At 43.4% G+C, this 18,585-nt stretch overlaps 2 protein-coding genes across 2 annotated transcripts; both read left to right on the top strand.

Moving 5' to 3' along the window:
* The first annotated feature begins 1,862 nt into the window (after window positions 1–1,862).
* scdb (stearoyl-CoA desaturase b) lies at window positions 1,863–8,204 on the top strand. The gene is made up of 6 exons (XM_084470411.1): window positions 1,863–2,022; window positions 2,255–2,503; window positions 3,438–3,568; window positions 4,215–4,420; window positions 5,524–5,756; window positions 6,387–8,204. Exons 2-6 carry the CDS (start codon window positions 2,269–2,271, stop codon window positions 6,584–6,586), a joined length of 1,005 nt encoding a protein of 334 aa, XP_084326537.1. The 5' UTR covers window positions 1,863–2,022; window positions 2,255–2,268; the 3' UTR covers window positions 6,587–8,204.
* Window positions 8,205–8,342: 138 nt separating this feature from the next.
* wnt8b (wingless-type MMTV integration site family, member 8b) lies at window positions 8,343–18,081 on the top strand. The gene is made up of 5 exons (XM_084470410.1): window positions 8,343–12,127; window positions 13,235–13,373; window positions 14,729–14,854; window positions 15,100–15,242; window positions 16,812–18,081. Exons 1-5 carry the CDS (start codon window positions 12,113–12,115, stop codon window positions 17,403–17,405), a joined length of 1,017 nt encoding a protein of 338 aa, XP_084326536.1. The 5' UTR covers window positions 8,343–12,112; the 3' UTR covers window positions 17,406–18,081.
* Window positions 18,082–18,585: the final 504 nt, after the last annotated feature.

Raw genomic sequence — 18,585 nt, 5'->3', positions numbered from 1 at the left:
TTTAATATATTGTGTGATTACTAAAATAGGCTATAAGTGCAAAGATTAGAACGTTCCAGAATATGGTCTAGTGGCTAGGAGGGAACTTTGAAATTCAGTGCTCAGAATCACAAGATGGATCGGTGGATGGCAACAGGTGAAGAGAAAAGAGGCAGAGGTTACCAACAATGAAGAGATTGACAGTGAGTCGGAGGCATCTACAAGCCAGATTCCTCACAAGGAAACAAAGAAAAGGAGCGTGAAAAGAAAATAATGTGAAAGCTACTTAGAATTAGTACCTTTAGTGCTAATATATGCCCATTAAGAGGTGCGGGTAATTCAGGTATGACTGTGTGTAGACATATTTTATTATGTGTATTTTAAGGTGGTCCGCGAAAATTCTTGATTATAAATAGTGGTCCACACACACTCAAAGTTTGAAAACCCCTGTAGGCCTTATGTCACATTGCCAAATGCAATTGTTTCACAATAGTTTATGGTCATACTTCCAGTTCACTATAGTTCATGTGCTGAATGTTAAAGTAGGTCAACCCAAGAGATGTGCGGTCATTTATTGCAACATAATAATAGATAGATTAGCTTTTCAGGTAATGCAGTGATGATGTCCATCCCCTCATTGAGAGTTCAGTCACCCCCAATGGGATGAGCAAATGTGTTGTTGACTTTGTTGCACAATAAACTGTATCTATATGATATCAAATTGAAATAAAGAGATCGGGATGTGGGTGCATGACACGACGGTTGGGTGGGTTATAGTTATCCAATCATAGATAAGGGGCATGGGGCGGCTTCGTTGAAACTTTGCACCTCAGCCACCAGGTTGGTTCAAAATATTGGAAAATAATGTATGCTTCAATTATGCAACAACCCAAACATCACTTATACCCGTTAACTCACTATAGGCCTATCTCTGTCCCACACGTTTTGCAAGGATGAGCTCATATAATATTGATATGATATTAGGCCTATTGTCCTACATCGGATTGCACTGATATCTCTGTGTCTTATTTTTTATCCTCCATATTAGCCCTGCTTACCAAGCATTTCAAGTCACTATTTCCTGTCATTGCATAATCATGTTTGCACTCGGATCCATTTGTATGCAACAGAATCTTGTATTAGTAGTAGTAGTAATAGTTTGTTAGCTTTATGTGTAGTGTAGGTTGGCCTAATTTATACAGGCTATTTTGTATTGTGTGTATTGCTAATTGTTATTGTGTGGATTTAATTGTGTGTTTTGAGCTACAGGTTGTCTACATTTCGGGATTAAGAATATATCTAACTATCCTATCTATCCATCCATCCATCTGTTTTTCTTAGACCAAAAAGATTTTGTGCGCTTTTTTCCCCCCGAGTGTCTATTAGACACTTTATAGTCACACTCATTATATATATATATATATATATATATATATATATATATATATATATATATATATATATATATATATATATATATATATATATATATATCAGGTGATATTACCAGCATTTATAGGCCTATGTCATTCGGAAAACAGGAAATTGAATAGATTACATTATAAACGCAAATTGTACTCGTGTTACCCGGTGCTGACATAGGCCAGCCACAGACATTGACCTAGTTAGGTAGGCCTATAGTTTGGGTGACATCTCAACATCAGGTCTCGAAGCCAAATCGTCCTGTCACGGCTGTTTTGTAACCATGTGTTGAAACAAGCTGTGCAATAATGAAAACCTTATCATCACCTTATCTAATCCAGAATCTGAATTCCGTCCGTCTAAGAACATCAGATAAACGGGCAACCAATGGGGCACTGGGGGGCATCAATTTCCGCCTGTTCCGCCCACTCCCGCTGTCTGCAGCTAGGGGTACTTGTGAAACGCCGTCGAAGAATGAATCAGAACCTTAGGTAACCAGACGACGATCCACCTCACTCGCGTCTTATCCTTCACGTTATTACCAACAAGGTTCGCTCAGCGGCTTAAGTGACGACTTGACTTCAACAATAAACGCCCGTGGCATCTAAACCCTTTGAAACGGTGAGTAAAAGTGAAGATGTGTTTGTCCGCTCTTGTTGAGCGCTGGAGGAAAAAATACCAGAAACGAATGCGTAGTTAACGATCGGATGCATGGAGTCACTGTCAGAAAACATGAAGAACCTGGGCTGAAGTTGCTCATGCCGGATTGGATTGATCTGTTTTGATCCAGCTCTTAAGTCGTTGTTTGAATGTTTGTAACTGATACTGTACCCAATATTTATTCTCTTTTCAGCACTGCTGTTTAAAATGACCGAAACGGACACCAGGAACCACAACCCCAGCAAGCAACAGAACGGGGATGCGGCGACGGAAATATCGACCGTGGAAGATGTATTTGATGACACATATCGGGAAAAAGAGGGTCCTAAACCGCCGACGAGACTCGTCTGGAGAAACATCATATTGATGTTGCTTTTACACTCCGGAGCGCTTTATGGACTGGTGCTCATCCCTTCCGCATCAGTTTTAACCCTTGCATGGAGTAAGTATTAACAGTAGCCTACACAGTACAGTACAGTACAGCCTAGGCAGGCGTTTCTTTTCTTTCCCTGTTTGTATCTATTGAAGTCACTCCCTACATTCCAGAAACAGAACACAGTGTGCTGGTAGGTGAAATACAGTCACGGGACCCAACAAACGTCCCCTGTTAATTAATGAATGACCCGTGTGGTTTTAAAATGGTTCATTCGTTTTGTTAACACTGTTTCTTCGTAAATGTCGGCCTTTTTAAAAACTAAATTCCCGTGGCGCTCAAAGTGACGGCGGGGTCGGATGACATCCAACATGTTTTCGTGCACTTTTTCCTCTAACTTTGCTGATTCAAATCAAGACTTGAGGGCAATAAACACGCACTTTATAGCGGGATTAGACTTTCTGCTCAATAATGTAGACAACTGAGCCATGCTTTGAATTACTGAACCCCTTGTGTCCAATGTGACACTTGCATAATCCCCCCTCCCCATCTCCTGTTCTTTTTTTTTTTTTTCTTGGCAATGCTGCACGGCAAATTATTTCACCAGCGAAGACAATGCACAATCACCATTCCAATAGTCATTCCATTGTAAGTTGCTGCTGGACAGCAACGCAACAAGCGAATGCCCTTTGCCAGTCACAGCCCCCGGCTGCTCCATTCCACGGCGTCTGGCCACACATAGAAACACATTCAGTACTTTTGCAACAACAACTGGAAGAGAGAACAAACCAGCGTGTACCCTCAGCTATGGAGCTGAAAATAAATAACTCCCACATGACATCGATGCTGCGTGGAAGCTTGGGAAATTGGGAATAGCATGATGTGCTCATGGGGCGGCTCACAGGGCAAAACAACCTTATTATAACGGTGTAGTGTATATGTCAATTTGGTATCTTTAATGTTTTTTTTTTTGTTTATCCACTCTCCCCCTTTTTTCTTGTAGGTGTAGTGTGCTTTATTATCAGTGCTCTTGGTGTGACTGCCGGGGCCCATCGGCTATGGAGCCACCGGACCTACAAAGCATCCTTCCCCCTGAGAGTTTTCCTAGCCATGGCTAACTCCATGGCATTCCAGGTACACCCCCAACACACCAGGATATACAGTAACCGAGATTTAGATTTTGTGTTTAGATGGAATTTTGACCACACCCTGCTCATTGCTGACTAATCGGGGGATTGTTTCGGTGATTGGTTCGGGAATACGTCTCGGCTATCATTAACAGATGCGTGAAATGCAACACCTCTCAATGATGGCGTATGTAAGGAGGCAGGGTTCAGAGAGGGAGGGGACGTTTTTTCATTGTTAAGTTCCAATTCTTGCTCTCGTCTGCTCGCTCTCTTTTCAACTCTCAAACCCTGCCTATGTACCCACCTTGTAATGTGGACGTAACATCTGCAGTCTAAACTTCTGCATTCTAAACCACTGCAAACACGACACAGGCGTGCTGCAATTAAAAGAGCACAGTTGTATAACGTTGTGGTTTTTGAGTCAAATTGTGCCCACAATGTATGGTAGGCATGACAAAACAACTTCTCTTTTGGTCATATTCGCCCAGCATGTAACATTACACACTGTATACAAGTGTTTATGACTTATGACATATGACTTTATGACTGTGATGTAATCAGGACTACAACTATGTAGTTCTTATCTCAATCCACATGCCTCACATGCCCATGAGCCTGTTGTTGACTTTCGATTTACTCTATCTCTTGACCAGAATGACATCTATGAATGGGCGAGGGACCACCGCACACACCACAAGTACTCTGAGACGGACGCCGACCCCCACAATGCCCTGAGGGGGTTCTTCTTCTCCCACATCGGCTGGCTGCTCGTCCGCAAGCACCCCGACGTCCTGGAGAAGGGGCGCAAGCTGGAGCTGTCGGACCTGAAGGCGGACGCGGTGGTCATGTTCCAAAGACGGTACGTGGGCAAAGGAACAAAGTCATATCCTCTGTGCCTCATATGTGTGGGGAGAGAGAAATGCACAGAGGAACTCTCCCTTTTTTTAATCTTTTGAAGCTTTAGATTAGATTAGGCGTGGTTCTATTTTTTATCTACTTTCTGCGAGTGACTCGTAAGTTGTAAGAAAAATAGTAAAAGTTTTTCACATTTTTCAAGCACCAAGAAATCTTTAATCCTCTAGTGAATCCAAGAGTGCAATGTAGTTTGTGAGAAAGTACAGTGCCAACAGTTTACAGGTTAAACCTGTACATCGTGAATATGAGTCATGCTGAAGTCTAAATTGCAGATGTCATTTTTTAAATACTGGACAATCTCCTAGGTCTAGCAGTTTTAATGCAGCCAGCCAACTTTGGAAATTTCAATAGTTTATCTTTTGTTTAAAAAGATACGCTTGACGGCCCTTGACGGCCCTTCAAGCTAATAAAAATGTCCAACTGAGACACATTACAAGGTATTCTGTTTGTTATCAAGGTATTGTATCTTTATCTGCAATCAGGAAGCTTCGGTCTGAGTCAGGCTGACCATAAATGCCAGAAAGGGTACCAAAGCAATGCAATTACTAGGGCGTGCAGTTACTAGGGCATGGTGTCAGGAGGTCAAACCTGTTCCGGCCACCTTGTGTCTTCCATGCCACCATTACATTTAATCAAGGGCAATTTAATTGGCTTCCTATTTCATTTATTTTACTCTCGTCAGTGCACTTGATAATCTGAGAGCTTGTCAGACCAACGTCTGGCATATTCTGGGTTCAGGCTACTTGACCTCCCCCTTCCTCATCCTTATTGTTTTACTTTGTATCTTACACTCATTAATTATGAATAATGGTAATTTGGCCCCACATATTTATTGACATGTTTTAATGTGTCCTTTTTAGAGCAATGCATTTAATGTTATAGGATTCACTTGATTTGATTATATTGTCTCTAAGTCCCTTGGAGTTTTAACAGGTGCAATAGGTTGAGTTAGATGCTACTCGATGGGCTCCATATAGCATATGGCCCTTCTCCTAGCCACGTGTTTCTCGTGTGAGCCTAAGGACCGCTGTGGTCTTTTTCTCCCAGGCACTACAAGCTAGCCGTGTTGCTGCTCTGCTTCCTGATGCCCATGCTGGTGCCATGGTACCTGTGGGGCGAGTCCCTCACGGTGGGCTACTTCGTACCCGGCCTCTTGCGCTATACCTTGGTGCTCAACGCTACCTGGCTGGTCAACAGTGCCGCACACATGTGGGGAAACCGGCCATACGACCAGAGCATCAACCCCCGGGAGAACCGCTTCGTGGCATTCAGCGCAGTGGGTAAGGAACCAAAAGGTTGCTTTCATGGTTTTACAGTGGAATGGATAAGACTGTGTGTGCATATTGTTCACAGTGGGAGAAATCCCACCATGGCTTTCTGTTGACTTTCACTTTTTGTGCCTTTGGTATTTTTTCTGCTTCAAAGAATGGACAATATTTGTATTAGCATGTCTCTTTGAATTCCTGTTAGCCTAAGGCATTGGGTGCCCTTTGTTAGCCAAGCATTTATAATCGGGAAGAACTAGCAGCAAATCTTTATTTTTGATGTTCAGTTTGCTCAGGGACATCCTGGAATTTTTAAATTTTGTCTTTTAGGTAAAAGTGACTTAATATAGGTTGACTTATTAGCCATATTATGTCATGTTGATCTTAAAAATATATATTTTTATTGAGCACTACCTACAATTTTGTAATTTAGACACTGAGTAGGGAGCTAAGCTACTTGTAGGGAGTTGTTTGTTATGAGTGAACAGATTGGGCTTCTTGTTCAAGAATGCAAATGTGTCAACATTTGGGATGGAACCCAGAATCTTTCAGCTGGTAGTCCATCATGCATTCAATGCAGACAGTTTTTAATCCATATTTTTCTTTTTGTAATCCCTCTATTTCTGTTCTTCTTTGAACTCACAGGGGAGGGCTTCCACAACTACCATCACACTTTCCCCTTCGACTATGCCACCAGCGAGTTTGGCAACAAGCTGAACCTGACCACTGTCTTTATAGACCTCATGTGTTCCCTTGGCCTGGCCTCGGACCGCAAGAAGGTATCCCAGGAAACGATCCGTGCTCGTAGACAGCGCACGGGTGACGCCAGCAACAAGAGTGGCTGAGGAGCGATCAGGTCAGGGGGGAGGAGACTCAGCAGTAACAGATACCAACTTTGTCCTACCCAAGAGCGAGCTTGGCAAGACCATTACAGCCAGCCTTTTGGTGGGACAATTGTGGTAGAAGTTATTGTAATTAATTGAATTACAATGACAAACAAAAAATGATCATGGTTCTTATGTCTACGTCTGTTAATGAGTTTGAAAAAAATTTCATAAGTTCTTGAGAGTAATATTGGCTTTAAATGGTCCTATACCTTTTCTGTAAGCTTGTTTTTATTATTTAATTTAATTTTGTATTATTTAGTGACATGTCTAGACTGTTGGTCGGAGGTGGTTAACTTGGCTGGGCAATTTTCTTTTTCTTTTTTTCTTTTACCAGCCATGATACAAAGAAGGTATCAGGAGATCGACAGCAGACTGGAATTAAAGTGGCTTATTATTTTGAGGCTAATATGCCAACCGCACGGTGTGTGTGTGTGTGTGTGTGTGTGTGTGTGTGTGTGTGTGTGTGTGTGTGTGTGTGTGTGTGTGTGTGTGTGTGTGTGTGTGTGTGTGTGTGTGTGTGTGTGTGTGTGTGTGTGTGTGTGTGTGTGTGACCTCCGGGGTCAAAGCAGTGATTAGAGAACATTAACCACCTATTTTTCCATGTGCTATTTATTAATATTCCGTGGCACTCTGAAAATAAGTAAATAGTGACGATAATTTATTTGAGGAGAGGTTGTGTCACACTACGACAAGAAGGAGGCTAGATTAATCCCATCTGTCTAGTCTGAGGTTTTTGCTCTCACTTGTCGATTGCAACCGGTAAGTTTGATAGGTGTGTGTGTGTGTGTGTGTGTGTGTGTGTGTGTGTGTGTGTGTGTGTGTGTGTGTGTGTGTGTGTGTGTGTGTGTGTGTGTGTGTGTGTGTGTGTGTGTGTGTGTGTGTGTGTTGATATTTTACACGCTAGTTGTCCTGCCTGAGGTGCTCTTAAAGATGATCTCCACATTCAGAAAATGAAGTTCTTTCCATCATACATTTCGATACACTTGTGTATACAAATATTTATACCTCTGGTTGGTAAGGGGGTTTATTATATAAACATATATATATATTATTTTTGGATTTCAATACCTTTTAGCTCCCGCATTCTTGACTGAAGCATGGAGGTGCACTTGTCTCTCTTGGATGGAAAGAGGAGTTGTTTCTTTAGCTTGAAGCCTGTGTCCTCAATGAGCTGGGGAGTGCAGATCGTTCTCCTTGTTCCTTTTCTTCAGTGAAGGCTGTTGTGATGCAGTAACTATAAGCTACATGTGTTGGAAAAATATGTTTGGGTCCGAATTTGGACTCCAATGCCTTATGGGTAATGTTCTGCACATGTGGTGCATGTCGTAAAAGAGAATAAGTAAAATTTTTGGAGTTACTAATTGGGTCTCTAAATTTGCCTACCGATGTGTTGTTTGCACAAATATGGCCCAGATGTTTAATATTTGTCACATTTGCGCTTTTTCAATGTAGTTTCTTTTGTTTTTACAGTGTTAACTTCTTTGAACTTTAAATGTCTTTAAACAATGGCACATTTTTTCAAGGAATGTTTACCCACTGTAATCACCATAAATAAACCAAATTTTCTACCTGTCAATGTGCCTCCTATTCTGTAATTAATTTCTGCCTCATACAAATATCAAATGGCCTAACTGTTGTATGCCTATTTTGGGATCTACTGATGGCCCTGAAGTTGTTCCATGGTCTTCAGCAAATCTACATGCCTGTTGACTGCATCTTCAGAGGATGCTGTTAATCATTGCATTAACAATTATAAGTGAATTGGACTTAAATGCTTCCATCGTAGTTATTTTATTCATATTTTACATTGTAAAAAGTCCCAACTTCGCCATCTACCGGTGAACTTATTTTAAACCGCAACATCATTGCTACGTATTTAAAAGCGAAAAATAAATAAAACACGCGGATAATCTACTTATATTGGGTACAAACGTTCACGAAATGCAGTTGTCGGACGATAATCTCGGTGGGAAAGTCCCAATACTGCTGTCTAGGGGACTTTGGATCGCTATTGCTCCGACGGTGACATCAACCCATTCTTCACTATTGGCTGCCTGCTGTCAGGCCATCCTACCCCCCTCCCCATCCCTCACCCCCCACCCCCAATCCTCACCATCCTCCCCACGGCATTTAACACCTCACTGTGGATAGGCTGCCAGTTGTCAAGGCACTGCCAAAGTGCCCAGGACCAACCACTGGAGAGCAGCTACATTTCTGTGTGGATAACAGGCCACAGCCTACGCAGGAGTGATGGTTGAGGAGATAGTAGTAGGCCTACACGTTGTTTTCAATGGGAGAAGAAGTGACACGTAGCCCTCGTGTGCATGACAGTGCAGTTACGATGAATTAGGCTACTTATCTGTACGAAAGGTCTAAAGAAATATATTGCAAACATTGTTGGTCGTAAATTTGCATTTCTGGGTGCTAATGGCGGTTGTTAAATGGTTATAACTGGAGGGGGCAGTTGTTCTGTTAGAGGGCCGGGTAGGCAACGTTATGTACTATTTAAGTTTTTTTTTTTTTTACTAGAACCGAATATTCCCTAAAGGAGGGAACAACGTGTGCCGGTTCGCAGCACTATATATGTATTAAAAGATACTTTGGTTGAGAAATTCTTTCGGTCAATGGCGTGCACAAACATTTATGTGAATGTGGCGGAGGCAAATAAATACAAATCCATACACGCATCATGTCAAGAAATAAACAAAGAGAGAAAGCTTACGGGGGACTTGATGTGTGATTGGTTGAACGAATAACTAACAAGTCACCCCATCTCCACATTTGAAAAAAACGAATTTGTTGATACGCTCCGTGGGGAAACATAAGGGCCCAGACATTGTGGGCCCTGATCCAAAACGATAGTGCATGGAGAAACATAAATACTTTTTTTATTATATAAACATGATGTAACAAAGTGGGAAGTCTCGGCTTGATACAATGATGGGGCCCATTTTATGTGGGATGGATTGGGATCCAGCCGGAAGGGCCCCCTGGTGGCCAGCGGCTCCATGTGCAGCTGAACTCCTGGGTCCGTGGGGGACCCCACGGACTCTGCTTCAGGGCAGGCCTGTTTGAATAGTCCTCTCGGAATCTTTCAGATAGGCTCAGTGGTGGAAAGCTCGGGCACAACCAGAAGGTCTTCTGTTGTATTCATCTTGTTAGATTTCTCTTTAAAAATCTCTTTGGTTTTGTGAACTAGCAGCATAGAGTGAATAGGTCATTGTATCGTTGTAGGGTGTTTTAAATCTTAATCCAAAAACATCCCTCAGATGAGCCTCCTAATCACCTTTCTCTAATCCCAATTTGCACACAAAAAGATCCGCAAATACCAGGGAGAGAGACCTTAGGTCAGACGGGGTGTCTCGGGAATAACCCCTTTACGTTAGGTAGGGACCGTCTGGATTAGCCATGCAAATACAATCTGATCCGGCCTTTAATCCCGCGGATCTCCCCTTCATATTTCCGTTGAGGTGATGCATGATCGCTGTGTTGAGTAGGACTATGCCATCAATGGACCTCAACAAACGTTTGGGAAATGAAACGATAAATATATGTCAACATTTGTCTCAGAATGAGCTGAGCATGTCCAGTGGTTCACACAGGCGTATGACAGATGTTAGAATTATCATTAGAAGCGCATCGAATTAAAAAACAGCCCAAAACACAAACAAGTAAAAAAACAGACGAATGAAATTACTCATTGCAGGGTGGGTATTAAACTTTCAATGAAATGTACATTAATTCAAGATAAAATGCATCTTAAATTAACAATACCTGAAAGAGAACATCTGAATTAATCTTAAAATGCAATTGGCTACTAAAAACACATGCACTGCCTTTTCCAATGCCACAATTAAGACATAGGCCTAAACCTATTAAGCTGTAGGCCTTTCCTAAATATGCTACGTTGCTTCAACCATATATCAAAATAAAAGCAAGAGAGAAATTAACAAAAAATATAGCCTACTATATGTTATAGTAGGTAATGTTTCTTAATTGGAGACCAGAACCGTAGCCTATAACAGGCCTAGGCCTGCATGTTACCCGTTTCGTTGCCAAGTTAGCCAGAATACTCTTGTCCACGATAACTCATGATTTAATCACACCTTATTCTGCCACGTTTCATTTCCTCTTTTAGCAAACAGGGCTATCTCTTTCAATCAAAATAACTCTTCGCCATCTTCAACTAATCCTCGGCGATCAGGTAAGACGTCTTTTAACACGGCGTGCAGATGTCTTAAATAAACGTTGGAGAGCCCGATATGCAATAGATCAGTGTTACAGTTTGGTAAAGGATTAAAACGTCTTCTTCTTTTGCTCTTCCTCGCCAAGGGGAGAGAGCAGGCCTACTATTGGACGGCCCGAGGCCCAGGGGTGCCCTTTTGATCATTTCATTCTCTCCTTGTAGCAAAATGTTCTGATTGGTCGAGAGCGTAAGAAGGGGAAAATCTTTAATTAAGCTGATAATCTCTTGTTGGGACGGGAGTGGCTCCATTTCACAGACCCCCTCAAACCCCCTCAAACCTCGCACCGCACGAGACCCTTGGTAGGACGAACTGAGGTTCTATGCGCGAGCTCAGTATCCTCTCTGCCACTAAATCGCTTAGACTTTAGGAGTTCTCCCGCACGCCTGTCAGGATGTTCATGCATTTAAAATGCTTCTATTGCGTTTTTGTTCTATTGACCCACATGAGATCTTACTGTTGCTGGTGAGTAATATTTATTCAACTTTTATATTATGATCTATTTCATACAATATGTAATGGGGCTAGTGGTGGAGGTGGTGGTGATGGTGGTAGTGGTGGTGATGATGGGGACGGTGGCATGTTCTCACGCAAGGCCAAATTATACACTTACAAAATCACTGCACAAAATATATACCTGTATATTGTTCACAGCCTTTTTATGACATATAAATTAGAAAATAGATGGTGTATCAATTACACATACTCCTACTTTTCTTTAATGAAGAAGAACACAAAAAAGTAGAATTAAGAAGTAGAATTTTCATTTTAAGCTGAAACTGAAACTAAATCAATGGGAGTGACATTTCATCAAAAGGAAAAAAGAAATACAAATATTGATTTGTATAGTTTTATTATTGATTAAACACTTTCACTTTATTTACTACTTTGTTCAAATATCTGGCGAGGCCTATAACAGATAATTGGATTATTTCATTGCATTCTATCCCTTCCTAACAAAAGGGAAACTGATAAATTGTCAACATGTTTGAATAGAAAAAAATGGTAAATAGTGCATGCAAATAAAACATAAATGAACAAGCATTAAATTGATTAGGAATGTATTACACAGTTTGTTTAGCGCTGCGTGGCGTCATCACTCTGGACGTGATTTAACATGTTAAGTGCACTAATGAGAGATGTAAGCGGAGACCAGAGAAATTCCTCTGTAGTGAAGGAACACGTCGCTTCCCACAGTTAATAAGCTGTCTTCCATTCCAGGTCAGTGAATAATTTCCTGATGACTGGACCCAAGGTAAGCCAACATTCTTTTGATCTCTTATCTCTTATCCCCCCCCCCCCTTAAGACAAAGCAAAAACATCCCTAAAGATGTGTTTGCTTCTAGCTACCCTATTACTCCAGGAGTCTTAATTCCTGTGCTAGAGAGGCCCTGTCCCTAATGGGCGAGACAGGGCAGTAGTGGCCAGTGTGTTTGACTCCAGAGCCCAAAGGTCCTAGATGGCTTCCTTGAGAGGCAAGAGGCCTTTACCGCCTAGCTGCTCCTTAATCGCATGTATCTTAAAACATACAAAATAATACAAAAATAATTGTTGTAAATATGGCCGTGGGAAGACTGAATTCCGGTCCAGGACTCTACGCATGGATTATGTCGATGATCCAGCGGTGATGTATCAATGATATTCCTGTCCCTTTGGTATTTCTTAGGGTGACCCCTGTCATACACTTGACCTCTCTCGGAGGCACGGCGTGGGGGGAGGAGAGGGGGGGGTGGGGTGGGGGTGTATGGCTAAAGTGGGTGGTCATCATTAGAGAGAGAGCCAGACTACTGTGAAAGAAGGGGGTCTCTCTCTCTCTCTCTCTCGCCCCAAACTGCCCCTCGAGACATATTTGTATGTATCATTCATCCTTCATATTTGATAGAGAGTAAAGAGAGAGAGAGAGAGAGAGAAAGAGAGAGAGAGAGAGAGAGAGAGAGAGAGAGAGAGAGAGAGAGAGAGAGAGAGAGAGAGAGTGAGAGCTGGTTTGAAGGGACTTTGTAGGAACAAAAACGGGTTTCCATCTTTCTATTTCTGGGTTCATTGCCGTGAGTGCTGCAGTGGGGTTGTTTCGTGTGCTGCTTGTCAAACTTGTTCTTTTTTCCACCATTCAAAGCAGGATGTGTTGAACAATATGAAACACACAAAATCAACAGGAGACAATGAGCCATATGCAAAAAGAACATAAGAACAATTTGAGACAATAGGGGCTCACACCATCCTTATTGGGGACAAAAAAAATACAGAAATAATGTTCTGAAATAATTATCAATGACCTTAGTAGAGAAGAAGAAGCAAAGAAGAAACAGTGACTCCTGGGTTTGTCTCCTTATTAACCCTCCCCCCAATCCTCTCATCCCCCCAGGCCTACCTCATCTACTCCAGCAGCGTGGCAGCAGGGGCCCAGAGTGGGATAGAGGAATGCAAGTACCAGTTTGCCTGGGACCGCTGGAACTGCCCTGAGAGAGCCCTGCAGTTGTCCACGCACAGCAGCCTACGCAGCGGTATGTTCCCACTCCAACCACCCCTCCATCACCAAATAGACCCAGCAGCAGGTGATCCCACCCCCGCATAGATGTGTTGTTAAGGCCTCGGATCGTGGAAGGGGTGGACGACTTTAGGCAAATGTACATGGATATAAATGGGAAGGTTTGATGAATCACGCATGTATTTTTGTACGTCAGGTGGGTTGCTTGTAACTGAGGATTTGGGGATTTTTCCCATCTCAACAAATTGGGTTATGGAGATACTTTTAGATGTATATTATTCACCAAACCAGAAATAAAACACATATGAAAGCGATGTTTAACTTGATATATGTTAGCTATGCTATATATGAAGCTTCAGAATATGCTGAACAATAACTGGGAATATGTGTTTTATTGTAGACACAGGTTTGGAAAACCCAAACAAAGAAAAAGGTTTGAAAGAGTAGTTGATGTGTATAATACAAAGTAGCATGAAAGAAAGCTGAAAGGTCAAAGTTATGTTTAAAAGAACAGGTTATGAGGAATTGTGACATTAGCTTCATCATAAAGCATGTGTTTAAAAGAGATGTTCTTCATGTTAGTCCATGTTCTCTCAGCACTTCCTGAGGAACAATGAGCGATGGGACGCGAACCATAACACCTGAAAACTGATCACTTTAACCCAGCATGACATTGGTGAACATGTACAGAGCTACTGTGGGAAGTTGACTATACCCTTAGAAGGATTATTATCAATATCTTGCCTTATATGCTATATGAATGACATAAGCATGGAAAAACGCTGTCTTCTGAAGAGACTGCTGCCTCTGAGAAAAGGTCATCCGATGTTCTGTGCCACCAGTGTGTACTAATATTCAGGCCTGCATGGGGACCAAGGTGACACCAGGCAGTATCACCCAGGGAGATTCAGATAGTCAAAGCATCTCTCCGGATTTTTTAGAGACAGATTACCCTGGTGAGAAGAGCCTGTACAGTCCAGACAAGGACATTGATAAGTTGATTATACATGGAACCAATCCCAGAATCACAATGTGTTGAAGCCATGTCTGGGCATTGTTTGATAACAACCCTGCCTTGGAGCTTACGGGAAGAATCACAGAAGCGAGAATATAAAAATAGTTTGCCGGAGCTGGGAAAAAAAAAACTGGACTCTGTGTTCCGCAGACCAGCTTGACTTTGGTATTACTTTGTTAAAGTGCTAAATAAAAGTCTTAAACTTTAATCGGCTGTTTCCTGATCTCTTTCCTTGATAGTTGAAGTGTCGTTATTTCCACAAATCCCTTTATAAGGGACATACCGGATCCCCCACCATTAACTTTAGGCGGAAATGATTGTAAACAAGTGTCTCTCTCTCACTCTCCAACCACTAGCCAATCGGGAGACAGCATTTGTCCATGCCATCAGCTCTGCGGGGGTCATGTACACGCTGACCAGGAACTGCAGTCTGGGCGACTTCGACAACTGTGGCTGTGACGACACCCGGAACGGACAACGAGGTAGGAGAGAATGATACTGAGCTCTAAAAAGGAGTCAAACCCCTTAATCACACATACTGTCTCCAATGGCTTCACTGGGCCTAACTTAAAGAGAACCTTCAAATGTGGCCAAAAGTCTGCCAAAACCATGGGAAGAAACCAAGCGAAGGGAACACTTAAGAGGGACCCTCATGTCAGAGGGGTGTGATGTGAACATACTAACCCCCCCCCCCCCCCCCCACCCTCCCAATGATTTCATTTCCCAGGTGGTCATGGGTGGCTCTGGGGAGGTTGCAGTGACAACGTTGGCTTTGGCGAGGCCATTTCCAAACAGTTTGTGGACGCGTTGGAGACCGGACAGGACGCGCGAGCCGCCATGAACCTCCACAACAATGAGGCCGGTCGCAAGGTAACCCACGTGTCCCATCGTCCATAAAACGACCCATTTGTTTACTCTCTTTTACAAATGTGTTAACTCCTTTGGTTTGCATATGTGTGTTATAAGGTGTGTTATATATACATTTATTTATATATATATCATATGGTTGTGTATCTATGTGGTGTGAAAAGCAGTGTGTTAGAGACCAAGAGTAAGAACGTTTTACATTCAACGTGCCAGACAATCTCTTCTTCACACACCCCCCACCGGCAGGGCACACAACAAAGTAAAGTGTCTTTTGAATCAAAAATGTCCTGCTCAAAATCACTGCCGAGTGTGCCACCCATGCATCCCTTTCACCCCCCCCGGTAAGTGAGGTGGCACTTGTCCCCCCAATAATAACAGCAGTGTGTTCGCTGTACCAGAAGGGCCTATTTATCGCCGCTGAATGCCCTTTATGACAACACCCAAACCTCAAGAATCTTGGGATCACTGGTGCACGCTTAATTAGAGCACCCGGGGAGCCCGACATTTCACAGTGCTCAGTATTATGCTGCCCCTGCTTCTTTCTCTAAAATAAGTGTTTAGTTTTATTCTTGCAATACGGATCCCACATTTACGCCGGGTCTTTGTCGGGCCCCCGAGGGACTCTGAAGGGGACCACCGGCATGCGGCTGAAGTGGTCTTTGTTTACCCCCGCCCGAGCCCACCTCCTGTGGGGCTGGAGGATCCACACAAGCACCTGGAGCATCAATTGTAGCAGGATAGAAATGGGGATATAAAGAGAAGAAAACTTCTTTTTCACTGCAATTAGTCAATGGGGCTCTTCGCTCGGGTCTTCCACCGGCGGATAACGGGCCGACAATGAACGCGTTAAATAAATACTCCCCGTTTCTTCTGGGCGACAATGCAGGCTTGATGTGAAACTTTGATTCAACCTCTCGTCACCCCGAAGGTCACCCCTCGCCCCTGGAGAGAAATGTTCCCTTTTCAGACCACAGCTGTTTTCACGCCGGGGTAAAGTCAGGAGACACTGGGGAACCATAACAATGGCTGACAAAAAACCTTGAACTTATCTCTTCTTCTTGGAGTGTTCCCATTCTTTCCCTTTAAATGCAGGATCTTCAGAAGGAATCAGTTAATTTGACAACACATCAATCAATAGACAATGCGGTGCACACTCACTCAGACGCAAACACAGACACATACAAACACCCACTCAAAAGGCACAGCAAGGTATCTAGAAAAAGTACAAAATATCCAAAGATGTTGGCCAACAACTACACTCAATGGCATGAATTGAATAGAGGAGTTGAGGATCTATCCACACAAACTGCAGTTTAATTTGCCGTTTACAGGGCAGGAGAGGGGTTACGGTGTTCCACTCCAAGCCAAAAGGTTACTGAGTTCGAACCCTAATGCCTGCAGTCTAGACATCCTTGCGCAAGATCCCTTTACTCCCACCCTACTAATTAATGGAGAAAAGCATGCACAAAATGCCAAATTAATCCTAGGTATTCTTAGAATAGATCTTCCTAATACCCATAGGGCACAGAAAGATAAATGACCAGTTGCCCTTTGCCCCCTCTCTTTCCCCAGGCAGTCAAGGGCACCATGCAGCGCACCTGCAAGTGCCACGGGGTGTCGGGCAGCTGCACCACTCAGACCTGCTGGCTGCAGCTGCCCGAGTTCCGGGAGGTGGGGAACTACCTGAAGGACAAGTACCACCGGGCCCTGAAGGTGGACCTCCTCCAGGGCGCTGGCAACAGCGCCGCCAGCCGCGGGGCCATCAGCGAGACCTTCGAAGCCATCTCCCGCAAGGAGCTGGTGCACCTGGAGGACTCCCCGGACTACTGCCTGGAGAACCGCACGCTGGGCCTGCCCGGCATGGAGGGCCGAGAGTGCGTCCGCAAGGGCAAGAACCTGACCAAGTGGGAGAAGAGGAGCTGCCGGAGGCTGTGCGGGGACTGCGGTCTGGCGGTGGAGGAGCGCCGGGCGGAGCTGGTGTCCAGTTGTAACTGCAAGTTCCACTGGTGCTGCGCCGTCAAGTGTGAGCAGTGCAGGAAGACGGTGACCAAGTACTTTTGCGTGAGGAAAGGCGGCGCGGCGGCGGCCGTGCAGGTGCAGAGGGCCAGGGGCAACGAGAGCCCCGCCAGCCGCAGGAAGAACCTCAGGCTGAGGAAGAAGCACTGAAGGAAGGTCCCCCCTTTGGGATGGATGGCTCCGTCCCTCACTGGCATGGCTAGAAGACGGCACCGCCCAGGGTCAAGGGTTTTAGCAAATGTTTTGTTTTTGATGTGTTTCAAGACCATTTTTTAGCAGTTTGTCCTCTTCAACGGGGACGCCTTTGTATAAATGGCGAAAGGCGGGAAAGAGATGATTCGTGAAATGACGAGGAAAGACGAGAAAGGGAGAACCTTTATAGATTCGTAGGGATATTTTTTGGGATATAAATTTATAAATGTATATTTTTGTACTATTTAGAATAATGTTTTTGAGAAGTCATCGGGCAGAGAAATGTAAAGAGTTTTTATCCAAATATGAGAATTCTCAGCACCACTTTATTTATTCTCATACACAAAACACAAAGGCTTTGAGTAATGTTCAAAACAATTGATATAACATTCTCTGTAGAGGCGATCACCGAATGAAGTCTAACCCTCCATATACCGCTTAGGTCTTCATCTTTAACGCAGCCGTCCTTTTCTGCCCTGTCGTGTATTTATCTGTAAAATGTAAAAAATGAAGCACTTTGTACTGTACATTATTAATTTATTGCACAGCATTTCCTAGTTTTTTTTTCTTTATTCGTAGTTACCTCTGGTGGCATGTTTTCCATTCAAAACATTTAAAAATAATAATAAAAAAAAACGCAATTACTCTGTCTGTCAAATCATTTAACCTTTAATTAAAGACAAGAAAGAAAAAAAACATGTCTACACAGCCGTTGAATCCAACTCATTATTGTCCGGCTAATAACGATGGAGCGATATGCCCCGCAGCAGCAGCACTGTGTAATGGTCTGCATGGCAGTGGGCATTAAAAACCCTTTAGTTCTCACATTGATACCCCGCGGGGCGAGGCAACAAGAAGAGAAAACTTTGCATCACTCTCTTTCTTCCTTCCAGCTTCTTTCTCAATTTCGCCTCTACAAATACCTCCCTTTCTCTTCGGCGACGTGGTAATCCTCAAAGAGCCCCCCTAACACTTGAGGTTTCTTTACTGTTTAATACTAGTTTAATTAACTTTGTCCAGACAGGGAAAGGAAGGGGGGGGGGTGCTGGTGGCGGTGTCGGTGGTGGTGGCTGTGGAGGAAGACAGGAGGCAAGTTGGCCCTTAAAAAAATATATAATCACCCCGCCTCTGATTTTGT

This window comes from Micromesistius poutassou, assembly GCF_964030765.1.
Source record: "Micromesistius poutassou genome assembly, chromosome: 7".
In the NCBI taxonomy this organism is placed as follows: Eukaryota; Metazoa; Chordata; class Actinopteri; order Gadiformes; family Gadidae; genus Micromesistius; species Micromesistius poutassou.
Note: the sequence above shows the minus strand (reverse complement) of the source record. Positions and strands in the feature narration are given on the sequence as shown.

What these genes read in the sequence shown, in the direction of transcription:
- scdb (XM_084470411.1), top strand. Translation starts at nt 2,269, where the DNA reads ATGACCGAAACGGACACCAGGAACCACAACCCCAGCAAGCAACAGAAC. An exon ending in AGTTTTAACCCTTGCATGGA is followed by an intron (nt 2,504 to 3,437) that starts GTAAGTATTAAC and finishes TTTTTCTTGTAG; the next exon opens with GTGTAGTGTGCTTTATTATC. An exon ending in CGTGGCATTCAGCGCAGTGG is followed by an intron (nt 5,757 to 6,386) that starts GTAAGGAACCAA and finishes TTGAACTCACAG; the next exon opens with GGGAGGGCTTCCACAACTAC.
- wnt8b (XM_084470410.1), top strand. An exon ending in CACCCGGAACGGACAACGAG is followed by an intron (nt 14,855 to 15,099) that starts GTAGGAGAGAAT and finishes TTCATTTCCCAG; the next exon opens with GTGGTCATGGGTGGCTCTGG. An exon ending in ACAATGAGGCCGGTCGCAAG is followed by an intron (nt 15,243 to 16,811) that starts GTAACCCACGTG and finishes CTCTTTCCCCAG; the next exon opens with GCAGTCAAGGGCACCATGCA.